General features: G+C 38.2%; 1 protein-coding gene across 1 annotated transcript in view; it reads right to left on the bottom strand.

Annotated features, from left to right (window-relative positions):
• Window positions 1-24,504, bottom strand: part of CEP192 (centrosomal protein 192) — an 80,241-nt gene extending 55,737 nt beyond the window's left edge. The window contains exons 1-16 of the mRNA XM_035901632.1: window positions 24,419-24,504; window positions 23,923-24,156; window positions 22,697-22,819; window positions 20,844-20,998; window positions 19,260-19,306; window positions 17,609-17,741; window positions 14,418-14,572; window positions 11,826-11,966; window positions 11,229-11,568; window positions 10,753-10,893; window positions 8,033-8,097; window positions 7,760-7,951; window positions 6,677-6,800; window positions 4,524-4,654; window positions 619-1,657; window positions 382-508 (exon numbers count right to left, since the gene is read on the bottom strand). Of these exons, the coding sequence (XP_035757525.1) occupies window positions 382-508; window positions 619-1,657; window positions 4,524-4,654; window positions 6,677-6,800; window positions 7,760-7,951; window positions 8,033-8,097; window positions 10,753-10,893; window positions 11,229-11,568; window positions 11,826-11,966; window positions 14,418-14,572; window positions 17,609-17,741; window positions 19,260-19,306; window positions 20,844-20,998; window positions 22,697-22,819; window positions 23,923-24,092 (3,083 nt within the window). The 5' untranslated portion in view covers window positions 24,093-24,156; window positions 24,419-24,504. The remainder of the gene's footprint in view (window positions 1-381; window positions 509-618; window positions 1,658-4,523; window positions 4,655-6,676; window positions 6,801-7,759; window positions 7,952-8,032; window positions 8,098-10,752; window positions 10,894-11,228; window positions 11,569-11,825; window positions 11,967-14,417; window positions 14,573-17,608; window positions 17,742-19,259; window positions 19,307-20,843; window positions 20,999-22,696; window positions 22,820-23,922; window positions 24,157-24,418) is intronic.
• Window positions 24,505-24,594: the final 90 nt, after the last annotated feature.

Below are 24,594 nucleotides of genomic sequence, written 5' to 3' on the forward strand. Positions count from 1 at the left end.
GAACAATTAATAAATATGGGATTTTATAGCTCCATCAACAAGTTTTAGGTATCCGAGGTATATGACCAGCTCACAGACTGAATATTTTGTATTCTTGCATTACTGGATAATCCTGAGCAGAAAAAGCAACATTCCTATCCAGCATCTCTGTCTCATCAGGCCAGTGAGGAAAATAAAAAGTTAGCAATTGCTTAAGACTGCTTCCCTATACACATAATAAAAGCAAACAGAAAGCTTAGTCTAAGAATGAAGTCTTAGCCTAATAAAGATCTTCTGATCTTCTTGAACTGAGATCAAGGACAATGTTCAAACTAAAACTTGATCCCTCAAAAACCCTCACGAAGCATTAATAATTCTTATAACCTGCACCAAGAAATTTACCCTGAATATGCTGTTCCAGAAGTCTCACTAGGAGAAGAGTGGATTAGTGGTGAAGTTGAAGGTCTGAAGCTATACTGCTCATCCTCTAGAGGCTGCAAGTCACATTCAGGTAGAATGGATTTATGCTCTGGTAAATAAACAGAATTTAATAACAGTATTTATTCAAGCACAGGGAAAAAGTCTACTGTCAAGAAAAGCCTTTTCAACAACTGGTTACATTTATATAGGTTTACTTACCAGTGCTATTCTGGGAAGTTGGAGAGAGCTTCTCAAAAGTTACATGTTTCACATTCCCACCACAAGTAGTACTAGCATCTTTGTTTCTCTTCTCTGTTTTTGCATTTTCCTTCTTTTCATCATTGTTCAAATTCTGTGTAGGCTTTGCTTTTGTAGGACTTACTGAGATATATTTACTAGATTGCTTGGCAGGTTTTAAGTTGCTGAGTGACAGCGTGTTTCCTGTACTTCTTTCCACCAAATCACTACACGGTTCACAAACAGCACTTGCTCGATCTACTGTTTCTTTGTCCTCCCCAACAGAAAATCTGCCAGTGACATTGTTGGTCTGGTAAGCAAGCGGATTTCTCTGTGCCACTTCCATTTTTGCTGCTAAAGGAATTCCACATTTCTGCACTTCATTTCCAATAGGTGAGGTTTGGGTATTGAGCATATCTGATCTAAGATCAGCATTTGCCGACTGTAAATGTTTACTATTTACTAAATTTGACAACAATTCTGAATAGTTAACACTATTTGCACTTATGTCTTCATGGTTGGGAACACCAGACAGACCAGAGAAATTCTGAGTATTGTTTCCTTCATTAAAATAATCCAGAAATTGCTTCTCTATTTCTTGCTGCTTGCTATGATTATTTATCAAGTCTTCTGCAAAAGCATCCTTATTTCTATCTTTACTCAGTAAAAGGGTATCAGGCATCAGGTTCTGGACAGATGCTTCATGTTTCACAATACTCTCATATTCACTTTCATGTCCAACCTCATCTGTTTTTTTGAGGTATTTTTCCATATCAAATGCACTATTTTCCACATTGCTGGATAATACCTGATTAGCAGAGAGTTCTGTCTCTTTAACAACTCCAGGAAGGAAACATGTTCTTTTACTTTTATTAGACAGTGCCATCATCATAGCAGCTAGCTGGGAAGGATCAGCACTGGAGGAAGCATTAGCAATAGCAGAGGCAATTGTGCTAATACTCAGGACAGAGTCAGAATGATTAGATAAGCCGTCTTCAAACTTGCCTTTATGAATTCCATCCTACAAAAAATCAAAATGAATTAAGCACCAAATTATGAAATTTTTGTTTAGTGTTTTGGTTTTTATGTTTTAATGAAGGCTTTTTCTTTTTTTAAATTATTTTGCATTTCAGTATATGATAATATATTAACATTTCCAGTTGTCACATATTTAATCGACTGTCAAGAAGGAATACTGCAATAGGCGTAATTCTCATTGTACTGATTTGTTACATCTACCCTACAAAATTTTTTTTAAAAAATTAAATAAAGATTGCCTCCTAGGAAGCCTTAGTTCCTGTAAAACCTTTAAAATCCTAAAATGTTTTAATTCAGTTAGGAGAACTGGGAGTAAAATAACATCAGGAACAAACACAGTAAAGAAGAAACTACACAGTATCTTCCCAATTACCTTTAAACCATCTGCCTCTCTACAAGGGGAAGACAAAGCTGTTTCTACAGTTTCCTCCATCACTCAGGTCTGATTTCTTCTTTAGTTTTCACACTGGCTATTCTTAGCAAAGGGCATGGAATAAGTAGACAGTTATGTCCACACCACAATCTCTACCCACCTCTCTTAGATATACATACATTCAGGAAGAAAACATCTGTCCTCCTGTCTTCATGGCTTGATAACATCCTCATAAAAAGACTCATTAAGTATGGAGCAGGTAAGTGGACTGTGACCAGACTGAAAACTGGCTGCTCAAAGGGTTGTGATCAGCAGCACAAAGTCCAGCAAGAGGCCAGCCACTTGCTAGTGGAGTACCCCAGGGATCAAGACTGGGGCCAGTCTTGTTCAACATCTTCATTAATGACGAGGATGATGGGGCAGAGTGCACCCTCAGCAGGTTTGCCCATCATACAAAATTAGGAGGTGCAGTTTATACACCCTTTGAGTGGGCTGCCATTCAAAGGGACCTCAACAGGCTGGAAAAATGAAGAATCTCACAAAATTCAAAGGGAAATGCCAAGACCAGCACGTGGATAATCCCAAGCACCCATACAGGCTGGAAAGCAGCTTGGCAGGAAAAGAGTTGCAGGTCCCGATAGACATGAAGTTGACCATGAACCACCATGTGCCTTTGTGGCAAAGGAGGCCAACAGCATCCTGGACTGCAGTAAGAAAAGAGTTCCAGCAGGCTTAGGGAGGTGATCCTTCCCCTCTCCCCAGCAATGATGTGACATCTGGAGTGCTGTGTCCAGTTATGGACTTCCCAGGGCAAGAGAAGACGGACATACTGAAGAGAGTCTAGTGAAGGGCCACAAAGATGAGTAAGAACTTGGAGCATCTGTGATTTGAGAAGAGAGCTGGAATTGTTTAGCTTCAAGAAGACAAGGCTCAAGAAGCCAGGGGGGAGTAAAGAAGATGGGCCCAGACTCTTCTTTGAGGTATCCAGTGAGAAGAAAGGAGGCAACAGGAACAATTTTAAATACAGAAAATTAAATTTAAACATAAGGAAAATATTTTTAATATCAACATGATCAAACACTGGAACAAGTTGCCCAGAGAGGACCCAGAGAGAGTAAAGAGTCTCCGTCCTTGGGAGATACTTAAATGTGACCAGACCTTGACCAACCTGCTCTATTCAACCTGGCTCTGAGCAAGAAGGGATGGACTAGATGATCTCCAAGAGTGCTGAACTGGGTTTGTTCAGCCTTGAAAAAAGGAGGCTCAGAGGTGATCTCACCACAGTGTACCAGTATTTAAAGGGTGGCTACAAAGAAGACAGAGACTCCCTTTTCACAAGTAGTTACATGGAAAAGATGAGGGGTAATGGGTACAAGTTGATCCTGAGAAGATTACAATTGAATAGGAGAGGGAAATTTTTCACAATGAGAACAGTCACCCATTGGAACGATCTCTCCAGGGGAGTGGTTGACTTCAACATGCTGGACACTTTCAAGAGGCAACTGGACAGGGTGCTGGGCCATCTTGTTTAGACTGTGCTCTTGCCTAGAAAGGTTGGACCAGGTGATCCCTGAGGTCCCTTTCAACCTGGTATTCTATGATTCTGTTCCTTCTGATCTCAACCATTCTGTGATTTGCCTGTGTTTGAGAACATTTTAGCAAACATATCACACTGAGAGTGACCTAATTTGTTACAAATTGAAGGTAGGGTAGGTTAGGATCTGGATACATTATCAAAACACCAAATTACCAATTTTGTAACTAGAACAATAGGGATAAGAATAAATCAGCAAGAAAAGCAATTATGGCAGCACACAGTCAGATGAGTGACCCAACCAGTCCTTCTGCACTTAAGTCTGTAGCCTTCATCATTTAATCAGTTAAACCAAGTCAAACTTGCTAGCTATTGATTTCTTTCAGCAACCATGCAGGAAAAGGGCTGTTTCTGTAACTGAATGGGTCTGTATGTGTTCCGCTTGATCAGAAAAACATGACACGTTAAAGCAGAGAAGGTGGGTGTTTAGGATTACCAAATTGAAAACACACCTTTTTCAGACTTACGCCATGTCAATATTTTTTAATTTTATCAAGTAAAAGACTTTATTCACATACTAAGGACAAGTAGTTTCATTAAAAAAGATGACTACATAGCTGAAATTCAGAAATTTGATCACAGAATGACAATAGCCTAGGAATCTCTGAAAAACTATGGGCTGACAGACCAAGCAACTCCAAAAGTGAAGCAGGGAAAAAAGAGGAAAATGAGATGGTGATAGTAACACCTGACTCACTACAGGATCGTGGCATTCTAATGAAATTATCCTAACAAACAGTGGCACCTGCTAGGATTCAAATGATCAATAAAAAAGCAGTGAGCTGATACAAAAGTCCAAATTTAGCCATATTAAAAGCAACAATAATAACTGGAATGTTCAAATTCATGGTTGCAATTAATAGAAAAACACAAGAGAAATACCTTTGATTTACTTTTTGTTGCAGCTTCTGTATTAATGCTTTTATGTATTCCAGCTGCAGTATCTATCCTATGCCATGCACCTTCACAACTGGTAGAATTTGCATGTTCTTTTGTTTGTGCTTCTAAGTCATCTAAGAACAAAGAAAAAGACAGAGAATTAATTTACAGTAAATTGTCTAAACACCTGCATTCTTGAGATACACATACTCCCTTGATGGTCTATACAAAAAAGAGCTGTTATAATGGCACAAATCCAAATGCCACAATCGTCAATTGTTTCCTGTACAGTTCTCAATGTTTACATTCAAGTCACAAAATGAGCTGGCATTAAGAACAGCATGCTCACACTCTTCAATTTTTATTTTCAGGTAGCTTGTCATACTAGTATAAGATAAACAAACCTTTTCATAAAATGGTGTTTGCAAGATAATACGAACATAGACCAAACTCCAGTAGAAAAAAAGAAGAGTTAAATCTGAGTAAAGCCAACTTTCTTACACTGGAGACAGTGTTTGACTGAGGTAGATAGCAGTGAACCGGTGATTTTGAAGGATTATGTTTAGGCAGGACAGGTATGTTTCTGAAACCATCAAAATCACAGATAATTTCCTTGATTAGGAGATCAAACCCAAACTAGGAGATATTGTTCATATGAGACCAAGTGGCTACCATTTCAGCAAATGAGTTCCTGCTTGAAGGAAAATATCTGGACTCCCTAGAATACTAAAACCAACTTCTAAAGATGCTCTGATCAGTGAGAAAACAAGTATGAATCAAGAAGCATTTTTGGTTTGGCTTTTTTTTTTTTTGGCGGGGGGGGCGGGTGTTGGAGGTTTTTTATTTGGGTTTTTTTTTCTCTCTCTTTACTTCTGTTCTTATAGTATATATTTGGGGTTTGGATATACTTCATACTTCAGGTAGCACCCTCTTCAGGTTACTCACATCTCAGCTTCCTCTCTACCTGCTGCTCCTTAAGCAGGAATTGTACACTGGTATTGCTGATAAAGATTATTATTGCCAGTACTGCTGAAAATCAGATGGCAGTAACTATTAATATCTTGGCCACAAAGTGACCCAAATACCTACTTTCTCTAGCATTTATAGCAACCCTCATATCAAAAGAACTACAGAGCACATTAGGGTATTTTTCTATTGTTCAAAGCAACAATTATAACTAAGCTTAATTGAACAGAGGTCATGAACTCAATAAACTCCTGGTATTTTTTACAAATATCCAGACTATTGTACAGCAAATTTAAGCACACTAACAATAGATTTAATAAAAAAAAAAAAAAATAGAGACCCTTTAAAAATATTTGCAAGGTCCCAGCATGAGGAAAATTACAGCTGTAAAGCTGATTCAAGGAAGCAGGCTCATAAAAGCCTGATGGATATTTTTCACCAATGCAAAAAAGTATTTAAGTTACTGCACTGACTGTACAACAAGGTTCACAAAGACTGATGTTGCCACAGTTCTATCAAGAGCAGTAAAGATGCTTTAAAATGCACTCATCCTTTCCTAGACATACCTTATTAAGTTGAGAGGCATATACATGCACCAAAGTGCATGCTGCGACCTTTACATATAAAATTTTGGAGGAATCTCCTGAATTATTACTTTAAGTTAAGCAGGTATCATGGGACCGTAACTTTTTTTTTAAAGATGGCAGGAAAAAAATGTAGGCTATGTTTTAGGCACACACTGTGAGCTCAACTATAACACTAATTGTTCGCTGCCTTTCCCTGTATCGTCTCTACCCATATAAGCAAACAGACGAATTTTCGGGGGGGATTGTTCGTTTTTTGGAAACACATTTCTACAGCTTTTTCAACAGGAAAACTCTGAACAGACTTTAATTATTACAAGACATTCTGGTAGTTATCCAGTACCTGGAATTGCTGAAATATCCAAGACAATTTAGGGTAGTACTTAGTATTAGAATGTTCTCTCTTAGAAGTGGTTAGGTTCTGTGTTTTTCTGGAGGAAGGGGGCAATGGGGGAGGTGCTCACAGCAAAAAAGATATTTGGTGAATGAAAGCTAGAGCCTTTCTATCACAGATTACTCTTAATAGTCTTTAATAGCTATATATAGGTAATTCTTAACTACTGTTGTAACAACTTTCTAGGGCTGACCCTTCTGTTCTATAATTACCTGGAAACACCTCAGACAACTGCAAAATCTCTTGGCCAGCGTCATCTCCCGATGAATCAGATTGCCTTAGCAAAGCAACAGGTTGCCTTTTCTTTGGAGATGTAATATAGTAACCAAAGGATGGCTGTAAAAAAAAAAAAAGTACCCCAGAATACAGCAGAGTAAATTCAGTCATTAATAAATAGGTTCAGTGGGCCTGCAAAGCAGTTTCAGCCACAGTGCCTCCTCAGTCGGTGTTTGGCTCTCACACCACTGAGAAATAACATATGCCTCCTGGCATTCCAAATGCCTAATTCAAATACGTACACTTCCAATACACACATAAAATAAACTAACTCCTCATTTATACCAGTCAGACAAAAGAAAACACATACGCATCTCTGCCTGGAGGCATGCTCTGCTGCTCAGCCTCTGAATACGCCAGGACAGAACACGCCAACTCTACCAACTCACCAGGACACAACTGAATTACACAAGCATATTTGACTTCTTCCTCCCTTTGTACACACTCACCTGCTTTTTTTTTTTGTGTGTGTCTGCAAGACAGATGAGATACTGTCTACCAAGAGCAGATAACAGAAGAAACAGCTATCGGATAGATGCAAGAAGCATATAGAAGTATGCTGTTAAGTTAGAGTCTAGATGACTACATTTTTACTGAAGTTGAGCATTTGCTTAAGTAGGACATTAACTATCAATAGCCATTCAAAGATACCCTCACTGTTCAAATACTCCAGTCTGAGCAGCATTTCATTCAACTACTACGTGGATCGTTTGCTTGGACCTCCAACATGCACCCTGTATATGGTGCACTTTTCTCTCTCTAATCCTACACATAATTAGTTCCCAACCAAAAGGTGAAGATCAAGATTCACTGGTAACACCAGCCAGCCCTTCACATCAAAAATTCCAAGTGGGAAACAAAAGCCAATCCAGACCTGTCATACACAGAGAATTTTGTTCACAAGTGAATTTAGGAAAGTATTCTCAAAATTAGTTACAACACAAAAAACCAAAAGCAGCGCTGGCTGTCGTTGTTCTTGTCCTTTCCTTGTGTCTTAATATTAACACTAAGATACATACCCGTTTCACATCGCTGCCTCCACCAAGACAACCAAGAGCTTCAGATCTCTGACCAAAGAACTCTCCCAAAGACAAACGTAAATAACTGGCATCTTTATCAAGATCAGATGTTCTCAGCAGAATGCAGCTATTGGCAGATTTCCATGAAGTATCTGCTAATTCAGATGCATTTAGAATGTCTACTTTTTCCGCCTGCAAACAAAGACATTTCAGAAGTGGTAACTTGCAAGTAAATTAGAGAACTGTTTTGTTTACATTGAGATAATTAGTTACCTGCACAAGCTTGTGTGCTTTCTCAAATTCTTCCTGGTCTTGCGCAATCATAGCTGCTGCTTCAGCTTAAAACCAAAGAACATTTATTAAAATAAGGCATAAGTTATTAAGTGCTGTCAGTACTATTTTGCATCATTAAATTTTGAGGGACAGATATTGCAATATTTAATTCTACATCTGAGACAGTCTGGGACACACTAGGAGTTACTCCATCCCATTATGGTAAGAAAAGTTTATATGAAATTTGTTTTACAAGAGTACTCCCTGGATCTTTAGGACCCAAAGTAAAATCAGCACTTAGCTAACTAACTTAGTGGTGAATAAAGAAAGTCTCTTACAGCCTTAACCCCAAACCGAAGTGTAACTTTTCCTAGGTTATGCTACCCATACTAGCTAGAATTGAGCATCATGTGGCTACTTCTGAACAAATTTTTACTACATTTGGTTTGCAAAATCTTGTCAAGGTGGTACCTGTGAATTGGAGCAAAAGAAACAGACTGGTTTGCACCAGTTCATTAAATATCTGTGCAAATTAACAGGCCAAATAAATCAATACTTCTTTTGAATTCAAACGCTTGTATTGTTTTCACAATTACCATTTACAGAACAATGAACACTTAAAGTCTCTTCACCAAAATGATGTGAAAAACTGCTGATCAAGAGATACTGCTCTACCACCTTATTTCAATGTTAATGTATCGTTAAGCCCATCAAAACTTATAAAATATATGGCCTTGTACACACAGCATCCCTACTCATACAGGACACAGGGCAAACGGAGGAATAAGTCAAGAATGGACACAAACTTGTGAAGTGAATATAGCTGTTGTCCATAAAATTACTTATGGGAAGTCACAATATACACTCTGAGGAAAGAAACAAAGATAGAAAACATCTTCATTGAACAATCCAACCGCATTTCCTAAAGGCAACCTAGCACTATCAATGACAGTTATATGGACTAGATGACCTCTAGGGGTCCCTTCCAACCCAAAACATTCTATGATTCATTCTATGATTCTATATCCAGTTGCACTCAAAGTCAGTATGGGTTCTTCCTCAGTCCTCTGTATAAGCCATACAGCTTTCTGAAGACCTCCTGAAGCACCAAATTCTGTCAAACGAGCAATCCTTTGCTATCCTATACAAGAATACACTGCATGCACAGTCTGCTGACAGAGATAGACATGTCCTAAATGAGACTCAGAAGCATCAGATGTAACATTTCCTTTCTGTCCCTACAAATAAAGTCTCGCAGCTGTCAAGCATCACATTTGAGCATTGCAAACAGACAGGCAAACTAGCAGCCAGAAAAAGGCTAACCACATTGGAATCCGTAAGCACACATCTACCGTGTTAACAGGTAAGTCAACCAGCTCAAAAGCAGAATTCCTTTAAAAATCCGTGAGGTGGGAAAAAGCTAAACAGCCTTGGAAAAATTTAACAACAGTCAAACGTTCCAATCACTTGACAACCCAGGTCTGAGATGCAGGAAGTGCCTGAAATATCCTGTCATTTGAAATGAGTGATGGCATTTGTCTTCCCAAGTAAACGTTACACATGATGGAGCTCTGCTTTCCTGGGGATGGCTGAACAGCTGCCTGCCAATGGGAAGTAGGGAATGAATTCCTGGCTTTGCTTGCACGCATGGCTTTTACTTTACCTATTAAATTGTCTTCATCTCAACCCATGAGTTTTCTCACTTTTACTCTTCCAATTCTCTCCCGCATCCCATGACAGGGGGACAGAGCAAGAGGCTGTGTGGGGCTTAATTGCCAGCTGAGGTTAAGCCACAACAACAGCATTTTCTTTGAAAGAACCACCCTGAGTGGACCATGGACATCTTTAGAATACATTAGCCCACCCATATGTCAATTTAGAAACTAGAAGAGACTAGAACAAATATTGTTGCACACATTGCTTGAATCTGTCTAGTAAAACAGATGAACCGATTAACATTTTGGTGTTAAGGAATTGATTCATCTACAGTACTACACACATATTATCCAAGCCTGTATGACAAACATACAGACTCTCATGAAGATCAGTCTGAGAGAGCTTAAGGAAAATAAACAACTTTAAGTAAACAGAGGTTCAAAAAGCCTGGAATTTTAATTAAAAGATAAGAGTCCAGTAAAGCCCCTCAATAAGCTCCAACATTTTTCAGTACCAGTACCATTTTTCAACATCAAGACATTCCCAAGGGGTTCACAAAAACATCACCAGCTAGTGAATTCAGCAGCTCTTTTCACATTCTAGTTGTTTTTGTAGTAATTTCTTGTTTACAATTATTTCCTGTCTTATAACCATCATGCAATACAGAATGACCAGTGTTTCCTCTTCTTGAAAGAAAGGATAACAATAATTAAGTCCAAAGAAAAACTGTGGAAATGACAGTTACAGGAGTTACTTTTGCCCATACAGTAGGTACCAATGACACACATTCGAACGCTTTTTGAAACAAAACAAAAGACTCTACACAGGAAGAATAGGAAACATGGAAAGAAGCTATCAACTATAACTAGTGACAATATTGTTATAGGTTACTATCAACATCAGCTTTCAAACAATTTGTAGTACCTAAAGCCTGGAGGCTTTGCAATACCAAATACTGATTTGTTTATGTGAATAAAAAAAAAAGAAAAAAGAAAAAAGAAGAAATTTTACTTAATGCTATTAGGGATAACAACAGCTAATTAAAAAGGAAAAATATTACATACATCCAGTAATGAACTCCTCATTTATTTTATCATCTTCAGACAGATTTAAGTCTTGTTCTTCATCAAATGAAGTATAATACGCAAGATCAGTCACCCATTTGCCCTCTTCATTTTGATAGACAACGCTGTGTGGTAAATCACCTGAAAGATACATCAGATGCTACACTGTTGATTAAAATAAAAACAAACATGGCAAAGCCCCTTAAGTTTGGATTAAGGAGTTAAAAAAACCCAGTAGCTCAAGTTGCTGCAACCGCAAGCTTAAACTAGTTTCATCATCAAATAAACAACAGTTAAGTGCAATATACAACAGTCAGTAGTTTTAAAAACAAGTCAAAATTTATTTATGCTACATCATTTTTTATTAACAACATGCACAACTAAAGAAAAATGCATAGCTTACAATTTTATTTCTTTTTCCATGCAATGGAGTCTGGTCACAACTGTATAGATGGGTTATATCTAGAGCAACCCACCTTTTTCTGTTGTAGCTAAACTTATGTTCTCACAGCTCTCTGCAGTTGGAGACAGGTAAGTATCAGCAAGACCGACTTCACATTCAGTTGCATCTATCTGAGGTGCATTTGCACTAAGAAGAACTTTAGGAGTGGTGTAGTGTCCCAAAAATCCTCTTGCTGTGTGTAGTACTTCTGAGTCAGAAGTAGCAGCCTGACACTCAGAGGACTGTACTTCTTGCCTTGGAAGGACATCCGAGACATCAGCTTTATGGCCATCCATGCACTGAAGATACAGTGAATCTAATCGCACCTCAGCAGCAGTGCAGGAATCTAGCACACCTCCAGTAGTCGTGGAATTCTTAGAAAACAATAATAATTTTAAAAGCGTCAGAAGTACAGTTGCTAACTGTTTGTGCTAATAGTTATAGGTACAAAATAGTCCAAGTTAACTATGTTTGAAAAATGTATCTGAAAACAAAGTGGTGTTATTAATTTTTTGTAAAGAAAGTTTGGGTTGTTAGTTCAATCTCTAACAAAAGTTTTCAAATGCACTGCCATCTCCCACTACAGTCTTATTCTATGTGATAAACAGAAATTTAAATGACAATTTCATACCACTTGCTGTACTGCTCTGGGCAGCATTTCTCTTTGCACAGGACATCCAGTTATGCCTTGATTTTGTGAATCTTCATCACTAGCATTTCCAGAGTCTACTCCTGCCACAGCCTGGTAAGTGTCAGGAACTTGAAAGGTCTCCTTTTAAAAAAAATTAAGATTTAAGTTACAATAGAACAAATATACTGAAGAAAAAAATTAACACTGAAGTTGTTTTTACAATGTTAAAAAATTCTCTAGTAAAGAGATTATCATACTTTGTTCACTCATGTGCCACTGCCAGAGGCATCTCCAACTGCTAGCACCACTATCAAGGACAATAGTTCCTGGCTGTGCCAATCCATGCATCTGCCTCCAAGGGCATAGAAAGCATTCCTACTACATCGTTTCATTCCCTTTAACAAGGGCATCATGCTACTCCTCTTCCTCTTCTGGTTGACCCACTGCTGGATGAGTACTCCAAATCCAACTGCGAACCTGTTTGTACCTACTCCACTGCCTATCTACAACAGCAGTGAAGCAGAAACACCTTACACAAGTAGACCTGAGGTCAGAGAGCAGAATTGCATTATTCTCACTCTTCAAACCACCGCCTATTCCTTTCTTCACATACAGCCGTAGATCAACAACTGGCAGCCTAAGCAGACTGCTTTTACAGGGTTAACATACCACTTCCCACAGCTTAGAAACTCTGATGTCAGTTGGGAAATTTCTGAAGTTTCAGAAGCTACAGTTCGTTTAACTGTTTAAATCAATCACACCTTCCCATTCTGGTCAAGCATGCACCTGCCAGGATCGCATTCATTGTTGCAAAGCCAAGAAAATGGAAAGGCACTTAATCCCTGGCACTCGGTTTGTAACGGAGCTAACTGCTGCTCAAAGATAAACCACAGGCCAGACAGTTGCTGCTCTATGCTTTCCTTTTACACGCTTACCACTTAAGAGACTTATCTACTCTCCTGGAAAAACAAGTATCCGTGATACTACACACGTAATAAAACCTTAGAGATTGCTATCCAAGATAATAAACCAGTGATCAAAAAGATTTTATAAACTAGTTGTATGATAGAAAATAAGTGCCGCACGTCACCTTAATAGTTACAGAAACAAAAATAAACCAGAATCTTTTGTCAATAGTGCATTAAATTTCTTTTCAACAAGTTTAATCAATGTCTTAAAAGAAAATTCCACCCTGTTCTTTGCATTTTGTTGCAGCCAAAACTCTAAGTCTAATTAAGAATAGCAACAAGTTAACCTACTGAAAGTATTTTGTCACAGAACCATCAGATTAAAATTACACAATTCCTGCACGGATAATAGGCCCATCTCCTGGATATTACCGACAAGTTACAAGCGAGATCAGAAGATGGCCTTCGTTTCAGTTCAGCTGACCAGCTTGCTAGGACTGGAGGGGACAGGGCAAAGCAAGCGTTTTATGGATATAAACTTTCATACAGATATTTACCTTTCATCAAAACCTCTTCGCATTCAGAGGCTGGTAATCAAAATTAAAATCATAACATCACAAGATGATGGTATCAATAGAGGCTTCTGCTTAGTTACCAATGATATAATTTCCCTTAGTGGACTTGAGAGGATCCCAAATGCTTATCTACAAACATCTTACCACCTCCAACACTGAAAACCACCACTAGGAAGCTGAGAGAGGAAGCAAGGTGAATAAGAGATATACATACCTTATAAAGCATTCAAGAGAATGCCTCAGAGGTACAGTTAGTTCAGACCAGCATAAACAATCCAAAACTCTAAAAGCAATTTTTACTTTTATAATAAGGATTAAAAAATGCAGTACTAAGTAGTCCAGCAGAAAAAGTCCATCAGGAAATAGTACTGATGCTATACTAGTTATTACAGGATTTCTCTGAGGACAAGCCTCCATCATCCCAGAGAAAGGACAGAAATCCAGCCTTAGGAGTTTGCAGGGGTTTTTTGGGTAGCTTTTGTTGGGTTTGGGGTGAGGTTTTTTTCCCCTTTGCAAGATCAAATAACAGAATTGACTGCACAAGGTTCTCTACCAGAGCTGCTTATCAGGAGAAATGAAAAGGCACAGGACAAAGAGGAATGCGAAGAGCCGGGCTAGAGAAGGGTGGGAAATCTGAATAGAGTCTTGAATAAAGGAGACACCATAATAGGAAATTCTTCAGCCTTGCTGCAAGCCTTCCTGACTAATGCCTCTTGGGACAGCCAGCTACCTAACTAATTCCACTTTATCTCATAAACAGTAAGATCTTCTGCAACAAGCAGATGAATCAGCTGCTAGCTCTGCACTACAGGGAAGAGGAAAAAAATACCTAGTTTCTTTCCTTTTTTTTTTTCTTCAAGGGAAACCTTGCAGAGGGTACAGAAAAAGTCACAAGCTCACTTAAACAGCTTTGTTTCCAGTTTAGAGCTGTATTTGTTATTTTTATATCTAAAAAGAATCCTTTGCTGTACAGATTACCTGTTGGACAGAACTTGGGTTTGTCAGGAAAGAAGTAAAACCTAGTTCACCCTGGCAGACAGCCCTCAGTGATGCTACCACATTTAAGGGCCACTGGACATGCTGAACTTTGATCTTCACTTTAAACCTACGTGAAATGAGCCATGTTCAGAAATCTTCAGCGCTGTACAGCATTCTGAGAGTTTCTGTACGTCGGTGTCTCCTCTTGTCATTTCTGGTTGTATCAGCTGCTCAAAATAGGCTTCTAGTTGGTTATCGAAGAACTCTTCATCATCAATATCATCATCTATTGAAACAGAAGAAAATATCCTATTCATCTTTCACAGACATTTTGTATCACCTCACGTACTATCAAAGCAACTCCATAATTCTTAATACATTGAGTCTGACAATACACTCACAGTGTCAGAGCAGAATGATCCTGGCTTTCCCTTAAAATAACTGGGTCACAGAAACATGTAATTGTCTTACTCCACAACTAGTGATATGCAGCAAAACAAGATTATTATAAGCTAGCAAGTTAACTCCCAGACTATCAAGTGACCCATCTTCCTTCACATGATCTATACACCACCACATTCCAAGTAGCAAATCATATGCATACTCATAAAGTAATATATATATAGCATTTTTCAAACTTCACAGAAAGTGACTAAAGCACAGTTCTATATTTCAACAGCAAAAATGTTAAGTGCTATCACTAAGAACATTACTATTCCTATTTGCCAAGGGAGAAGTTTTCCAAGACACAATTTTTCCTTGTTTTGGGGCTGTTTTTTCTAATTTGTAGGGGCTGGGGGGAGAGGAGAGTTTCCAGGGCTTTTGCTTGTTTGTTTTTAAAGACCCAAACATCAGTCAGTTTTTTAAGGCATGGTTAAATGCACTCTTAAAACCCCTGTAAAACATATTCCAAGAAGTTGTTTGACATCTTTAGAATCATAGAATGTTTTGGGTTGGAAGGGACCCCTAGAGGTCATCTAGTCCAACCCCCCCACAGGAGCAGGGACACCGCTAACTAGATCAGGCCGCTCAGAGCACCATCCAACCTGGCCTTGAATGCTTCCAGGGATGGGGCCTCCACCACCTCTCTGGGCAACATGTTCCAGTGTTTTACCACCCTCATTGTAAAGAATTTCTTCCTTATATCTAGTCTAAACCTACCCTGCTTCAGTTTAAAACCATCACCCCTTGTCCTGTCACAGCTGTGTCTACTAAAAAGATTTTCCCCATCTTTTCTATAGGCCCCCTTTAGGTACTGAAAGGCTGTAATCAGGTCTCCCCGCAGCCTTCTCTTCTCCAGGCTGAACAAGCCCAACTCCCTCAGCCTGTCCTCATAGGAGAGGTGCTCCAGCCCTCGGATCATTTTTGTGGCCCTCCTCTGGACCCGCTCCAACCTGCCAGCGCACATTGCCGGCTCATGTCCAGCTTTTCATCCACATTTTATTATTTATTTTCATCCACTTTTTATTCTTTCATTTCCAGGAAACAGTATCCTGTTTGTGGTTTTCCTTATTAAAAAAAAAAAAAAAAACCAAACCAAAACAATATACTCAAACAGACCTTGCATTTATAAACTCACAACTATATTTTGTTTTCCACATAATTAAAGGAATTTTAACTTTCAGGTTGCTGGTGATGGTTTAAGAATTCTCCAGCAATTTTCCCTTTCTAGTATATTTCAATTCTTCTCCCCAAAAAGGTAGTTCTGAACAATCTTCTCAGCATTTCCTTCTGCCAAAGAGGTCTACACAACGTCAAGAATGTACAGGAAAAAAATACATATATACACACACAGGTAAGTCATCGTTATTTTTGCATTCCCAATTTTGCCAGTGCAAACAAAATGCAATTTAGTTGAACTGGAAGCTATGGATGCTCAGCAACTTTGATATGACAGCAAAGAATCAGGATCTGTTACATTTGAGAGTAAATAAGTGAAAAATCCGCATCACGGCTCTGTTTCCACATATGATACTAGAGAAGGTGACGGGATTACAGTAGGCTAAGTTTCTTCCGTTTTTGAAAGAGGACTAATACCTATCCTCAGAACAAACATCCACAGAGTGCTTTAAAAATTATATAAGGATTAGTTAGTTACCTGAATGGTAGACAAATACCTACAATTCAAACTCAAATTAACACCACCACAATACTTATTTTAATCTCATTTTGCTATGTCTTGATTTATTCCTTGTGAAAATGAAATAATAATCTGCTATTTTGCAAATAATGAGAAAGTAGATTAATGTATTTTACCTCAGATACCAGAGCTTTTTAGAAATACTCAGCTGCCAAATTTACACTGATTTCAGAATTACATGATAAAAATTAATACCTTGCACACTGACCAGGAAAAATAAAAATATCAGTTAGCTTCACCAGTACTGAACACTGAATAGACAAGCGTTTCCAACTAAAGACTACCAACTCCTTAGGAGGGCAGACAAAAGTCATTCCATCCCCCTGGGTGGAAAAAAATTGTATTTTTACTCAGCAAACTATTAACTCCATTTTTATATGCTTAATGCACACGTGAAGTTACACAAAAAGAACAGGACGACTTCAAAAGACAGTCATGACATCTGTAGATACAATAGGGAGAAATCCAGTAACCCTATTGGAATGCAGGGCTGCTCGATCTCAAGACGGCACTAAACACATTTATCGCTCTGCCTTCCTCATTCTTGGTGCAGCTGACAACATACCCTGTCATCCTTCACGTTGTGTGCAAAGTCAACTGCATTAATAAAGAAGAGCATGTTTGTCCTTCAGCAGCAGCCACTGAAAGGCACAGAAATTTCAAAACTCTTGTTTAGTTATGCAGAACTCAAACTCTCGCTTTTATCCCTGTGGGTAAACTAGGCTTCCAACTTGGGTGTCACCCTGCATGTATGGCATCTAAAGAGAACTGAAACTCAAGTAAAAGTTAATTCTAACTGCATGTACTTGTTCTTCATCATAAAAGTTTATCTCTATTGATCTAAACTGAAACTGTAGCTAGGGTTACCACTTTATTAAATGAATGTCTACATTTCTACCTGTATTTTTGATTCACAGTAACTGAGGACTGCTGTTTAATATTTTAGATTAAACTTCCAATTGTGATTTTCTCTAACAAACTCCATAGACATGTACTCCCATGACAATTTTAAAACAGCTGGTTTCCCAATGAACACAGTTTTCTTTAATATTCCTAATACCAGTTTTTGATCAAGTGCAATCCTATATTAAATACTTCAGTAAAATACCTTTCTTCTCAAGTATGCAATAACGTTGTGTCAGAATTCTAGATTCAGCTACCCAGAGTTATAAATACACTCACCAGTGGAATCTTCTTCTGAGCTTGTAAGAGATGAGAGTTTCTCATTTTCCAAAAAACTTGAAAGGCTATTGCTAAGATGATCACTTGAGATTTCACCTTCTATCAGCTTTTCTGAAGGTTCAGATGGACCAACCTGTGAAAAACATCCATACAGAAACGTTTCTAGGAGTTAGTAGCTATTGTGTAAATTCAGTTAATAATAAACAATTAATGAGGTTAATAATATTCCAAAACTACTCCTCCGCCTCTTTTTTCCTATTTATCCCAGCAAACATTCTAGTCCCAATGAACTTTGCCTGCTAGCTTCCAGAATGGATACATGCAAGAAATACAGGGATCATAAAGGGGAAAAAAAGCATCTGAATGATACCAAACTTAAAAAAAAAAATCAAAGATAAAATACTGAACAACTGCATTAAAGAGTTTACATTTGAAAAAATTGCCTGTCCTTCATTAAGCTGCAATTCCAACTCATAAGCACAAAGACAACTCTCAATAGTTTCCTATGCTACTACAACAGTGCTTCTTCAGAAATAATACACCCAGATCAACTCTTTGTTGATAATTTCTTCAAATAAGCATACTAAATCACTTATAAAGTAGTATTTCAGCTGAATCTACCTAACTGTAAATATTTTATCTTTTATATAACTTAATTATTTTTAAAATCAGCATGATGTAATGCCTGTTTCGGATTTAGTCTCACGTTCTTTGTGATAAACAGATCATCTTTGACAGACGGCAACAAAGTCAAAGTTCAGAAAGTAAAAAATTTGAAAGGGACTTGAATTATAGTTTTCAGATGACAGCCTGTGAGTATTCAACTGCAACTCACTGACCATTGTGGCCCCTAGAAAAATCAAATGAAAGAAAACTAAATCAATTTAGTAAATACCAGCTGACACATTAAGGAGCACATACTGAACAGCATCAGGCTGCAGCCTGAGGCATATTTTCTATAAGGGTCATGAGATCTCCCACTCCTGTCTGCCTTGTATCTTTGTGCCCACAATTGTTAGCTTCTCTCATTAGCTTCTCTTAACACAGCAGATAAAACCAGCTGAAGCATGGGCCTGCCTGTCTATACCTGCAGCTGTGTGCTAGCTCTGGGATAGAGACACAAAAAAAACCAAACCAAAACAAACCAGAGGCAGCAGGAAGATTGTGTTCCTACAAATGGTGCAGTTTTTAAATGTTGAGGACACTGAAGAACTCATCTGAATTAATATTCCTCAAAGTAATTTTCAAGCACAGGGGCAAGTCAAATCAGGTGGATATTGTCTACTTCAATTTCCAAAAGCATTCCAAAAAGTTCCTCAAAAAGCTTTTCACTAAGCTAAACTACAATTGGGATAAAATGTAAGGCCCATGCATGGGTAAAGAACTACAAGACAGCAGAGGCTAGGAGTGAACAACAATTTTCACAAGTGAGAAAGATTAAGTGGAGTCATGTTCCCACGGTACCAATTATGTTAAGTGATCTGCAAAAAGGAGGCAAAGTAAGGCATGACACATTCAGCATGCTAGCACTGTTACAAAACGTAAGACACTAAACACAGTTCAGTGCCCTCCCTCCTCTCACAGAATTAAGTCTATTACAAGATTAATATTAGAAAACCTTTAATTTCACTGCATTTGTAAAAGCTTTCACCTTGTTATTCTTACTGTCTGGAAGAAAACATATTCCAGTTGACAAATCTGAAACAAAAGAATGTAGTGTAATCAGTATTTCGTTACGTTCTTACATTATACTAATAAGTGCTAACTATGAGATAGCAGACCAAGTCTCTTGAAGGTCTTGGCATACACCATAAAAACAACCCTGAAATACACGCTATCACAATACCAAAGTTTACATGCTCTTATAACAATGATCAAAAGTATCTGGGAGTAATTAAAAAGGCAGGTCTTCATCAGGGCTAGAACTGTAAAAACTGTGCAAGACAATTACTGCCTTAAGGATTTCTATAAGGCAGTGCAAAAAAATTAAGGAGTCTCAGGTTGCACTATGAACAAGCGCTCTGTTCCACTGTTGCATTTCACCTATCGGGCCAATTCTATTTTGGATCACTCGCAAGCAGCTTCCACCTGTCTTTGTGTTGTATCCACCCATAAACCAATTGCAAGTCCCACGAGACGGAGAACGTTTTAGACACGCACATTGAGATTTTAGCAAAAAAGGTTCCTAATTCTTAAATAACAGGAGGGAATAACAGGCAATTTCCAGACTAGAATCCTAAACCTTGAATAAACAATAAGTCAAAACCAATTAACTAAATACAGTCAGGCACTATCAAGTCCAAACACTGGGCAGTCCCAGTTTTCCAAAGCATCACGATTTTTGTTGACACAGTTACTGCCACTTCCTCAAGACTACAATAATAAGTGACTGAAGTCAACATTTCACTGTTAGAAGTGTGTTTTATAAGGACCCGTTTATATTACTTATATTATAAACCATAGTACTTTCTAATTGAACATACTCCCTATTAAATTATTAATACTTACCTCATGAAAATCTATGCAAATATTCAGATAAAGCTTGGAAAAGTGTAATGACTAGAAGTATATATTTACAAAGTACATTTACTGAATTTTAAGGAACGAGCAGAATTTAATCACAGGACTGGCAGTCCATCCAAAAAATCCAAACAAGGTTAGTATCAATAGCCACACTTTTAAAATAAGTTACAGAATATTATTTTGCTTCCACTGCTCTAGTCATACTTCGGAAAAGCATAGTTTTCTCAGCAAGTATTCCAAACTACTATTTCATGCATCATGTCACTAGAAAAGTAGATTTCCAGCTTCTATAACTGCCATTAAAGACCACCTATTACAGACTGGAATAGGGCAAGAAGAGAGATGTTAGTTAAAACATAATCTCATAGATTCACACCTACTGAAAGAGAAGGGGTAGAAAACAACTTACATACACTTTTTCCACAGGTAAAGTTCCCAAAATTAATTCAGATTCCTACTAGCATTCTAATTTTATAGCAAACATCATTTTCAACAGCCTCCCATCTCGCTTTGTACTTCAGGGAGAGATCTCAGAACACAATGTCAACCACAAGCTTTCTCTGTTTTCAGCTTGTTGAAATCAAATGGATTCTTTTCAAAACCTATTTACACTATGCCATAAAACAGCAAGAGGGTCAAGAGAAGACATATATAGCATAAAAAGCTAATTACACTGAGAATAAGTACACAGTTTTTTCTCAAATTTTAATACCTTCCAATCGTTCAAGTGGCAATATCTCAGGTAAGGTACCTTGACTGCAATTTGAATGCTCAATGACATTCTGATCTTGCTCTCTGTATATTGAGTGGGATTCTTTCAAACTAACAGAAGTTGGCTGTGGTTCTTTAACTTGGGTAGCAACTTCCCTAGAAAGAGAATTATTTCAATGAAAAAAATCGCTCAGTGAGATATATAGACCAACATTAGTAAACAACATCTCTATGTACAAAGCTTTGATAAATTCCCCAATTTTAATGCCTTCATCTCTAGGAAGTCAGCTGTTCCCATTAACATATTCTACAGACCTATTAACTGTCATTTTACAATAAAGAAATAAATATCAAGATGACAAGGGCTTCAGTTTCACTATCTAACGTGTGAAACAAACAGTTAAATTTAATGTAACATATGCCTCTACTTTTTTTCCATTTGTTCCTTTCTCTTGCATTTCTGCAAAAAGAGGGAAAAGTATAAGGGAAAAAGGGTCTGTGCCAGGCGAGTTCCATGATCCATCTGAGCGCAAGCCAAACCCTAGACAAGATTTTCCTAAGTCCACAGTATCGGCACACCTTTTGTAACATTAAATTAGGAACTAAGGCATAAAGAACATGACTTATTGAAATTCCATATAGTTCTGTTAAAGAACAGCTTTTATAATTCTGCAGGGAAGTTATTTTTCACTTCTGGTTTCATGGGACTTCTATCCAGACAGGTAAGCCAATCACATACGATGTTAAAATTTCCACATTGATTGAACTAAACCACACTTTTGCTTTAATATTTTAGATATATAAACAAAACATATTTATATAAATAACATCTATAAAAATATATATAAATAACATTTGAAAGTCTAAAATGCACTTATTTCATGTTTTATATTTTGTTTTAAACTTGAGTTCAACCAAGAAGCTGACTCCCTCTCTTAAATCGTATCTTCTTTGGTTTGATAGGGACATACTGCCTCTGGTGCAATTTTATCAGTGACAAAGACGCACATTGTGGTTTCTATTGCAACAATAGGAACAAATTTGACCTTGGTTAGAAAAGCTTATGCAACAACTTCCAACAGTTCCACCACTTAATAATGCTCTCTAAATTATTTCACTAACACTAGTTATTTCTTAAGAAATAGCAATCACTGAAGCTACAAGGAAGCTACATTTAATAGAAATTTATGTTCCTTTCTGTATGCAAGCTGCATGATACTTACTTGGAACAGATTTAAATCACTCAAACTATTATTCACACATGACATGAACCAGAAACATCACATTAATTCTAGACTATGTAATGTAAACTAGGTAAATAAAAGCCAGATTCAAACAAGTCAATTTTTAATTAGTGTGACAATAAAACAAAACATCGAGCCAGATTCAAACAAGTCAATTAATGACTCTTAGGAAATTTTTAATTAGTGTGACAATAAAACAAAACATCCTAATTTAAAGAAAAAAAAAAATCACTTCTAACAATTCATTCCTGTCACATACCTGAAGCCCAACTAGTCAATTAAAGAGCAGAATGCTGTTCATGTAGGGCTGTCCAGCCTAAGTGGTAGCATTGCATGGGATGCTTCCACATAGCCTGCCACTGTCCCTCTTCAGAAAACATGGAGGAGCTGGTTCAGAAAAAGCTGCCCAGGCTGCCAAACACTGTAAGTTAACAGGCTAATGCATGGCTGAGCTCTCCAGTTACTGCCATCAGAAGGCCAGTAGTAGAAGCTGCTGCTGAGGTGGGCAATTCAGTTACAAAATATTCCGTAATTAGCTTACAGTACATAGTTGAAATCTAATTGTGTCCTAAAATGCGCATGCCAGTATGCAGATTTCTATCTCACTTACATGTCATCACGGAAGCTGAGGGCAAATCTCCCCATTGGCTCAGGATCTGACTGACTACTGTGAGAAGATCCTGATGGAGAGGACTGTTTCCCTTCTAAATAGGACGCACAGATATCAGAAGGCCTGTAAAGGTGGTGAGGAAAAACACACAACAGAATCATTTTAATATGCACCTCTCCTGTTTCCCAAAGAATTGGTGGGGAAGGGGGGGGTGGAAATCATATTAATGGCCACTCATCTCCTGTAAGTTCAATTATTTGAATATTTTAGTATTTTCTGGCCAATCCGTATTTACAGGTACACATATGTACCCAGAATGACCCTCTCCAGTTTTCTGTAGTTCTTGAGAAATACCACATTGTTATTTTTAGTGCCTAGTGTTGTCCCATTTGGAATGCACACTTCTGGAAAGACAGGGTACAGAAGGCTGATCTTACTTCTTGTTAAGTCACAGGAGCAGCAGATGAGTGAGCAAAGGCTTCTAGTTGTACTCTTTGCTCTACTCCTTGTTGAACGGGCGATAGGATGAGGGGAAATGGCCTCAAGTTGCGCCAGGGCAGATTTAGGTTAGACATTAGGAATTTTTTTTTCACCGACAGGGTTGTCAAACATTGGAACGAGCTGCCGAAGGAAGTGGTGGAGTCCCCATCCCTGGAGGTATTTAAAAGACAGGTAGAGGAGGTGCTTAGGGACCTGGTTTAGTGGTGGAATGGCAGGGTTAGGTTAACGGTTGGACTTGATGATCTTAAAGGTCTTGCAACCTAAACGATTCTGTGATTATAAATTCTGTTAAATTTTCATTCGTATCTGTAACACTAATTCTAACACTACCCTTTCTAAAATGAGCCAGTTTCCGTTAAGTTAAATGAAAGGTTAATAGAGTTAACAGAACACACATGTAAAAAATGTATTATTCTCTATACGACTTCAAATTTGAGTATACTAAGCTGGACAGTCGAGTTAAAAGAAACTTGATTGCTATCAGTCTAAAAACTAAACTTTTTTAAGGGGTAATTTTAATAAAAGATATTTATGAGTTATGAAAGCAATGCAGATTTTTCACTGCTAATACAACCAATCCTGTGTTTGCTGATCAGTACGCTACTGATTAGTAAATATAATCTACCAAATAATCTGTCAAAAGAATGTTTCCTCCCCAAAGTTAAATGCTTCAGACCAGTCAAGTGTTTTTAATATTATTAAGTGCTATTAGCTGATGGTCTCACCTGTTGTCACAGCCCGTTTTACTCCTGGCAACAGTTGAAGCTGCAACAGGTAAGCCAGGGTTTGAGGAAATGGTAACATTTTCAAAAGCGACGCTTGCACTGCTACTCAGTGAATGGCCCAAGAAGCTTGGAAATGTCTCATCGGCAATATTTCTGAAGTCTTCCATCATCCTGCACAAGTTGCTCAAAATAGCACTCTGCCTGGCAACACGATCAGCCCTGGTCCAGCAGCATCTGAAAGCAGGAACAAAAGAGCTATACAGTCATGCAAGTCACAGTAATGCCGTCAAAAACACGTTACTTATACATCGCGGCCAATATTCTTTGGCAACCACCCCATTCCACCCACAAACACGGTTAAAAATTATTTCCAGTCCTCTCCCCACCCCCAGCCCCCAAACCTTTTGGGAGCCACAGAGTTTTATAGCGCCTCGGACTTTCTAAAAAGAGCAGCACTCCTGCAAGTTAGAGCACCGACGCTGCAAGACGTGCCAACCTATATTTAGCCTGCAAAGCCGCTCGGACCCAGCCAGCCTTCCTCCATTTCCACAGCAGCGAGCACCTGGGGAGCTACCAACTCCGTGACGCGATCATCTCGGGCCGCTACTCGGCAGGCTGCAGCCTAACGCCACTCATCTCAACGCGGAAGGCCTGGGCTCTACCCCCCTCAGC

The sequence above is a fragment of the Egretta garzetta genome, unplaced genomic scaffold, assembly GCF_000687185.1.
Source record: "Egretta garzetta isolate BGI_Z169 unplaced genomic scaffold, ASM68718v1 scaffold259, whole genome shotgun sequence".
NCBI classification, from domain to species: Eukaryota; Metazoa; Chordata; class Aves; order Pelecaniformes; family Ardeidae; genus Egretta; species Egretta garzetta.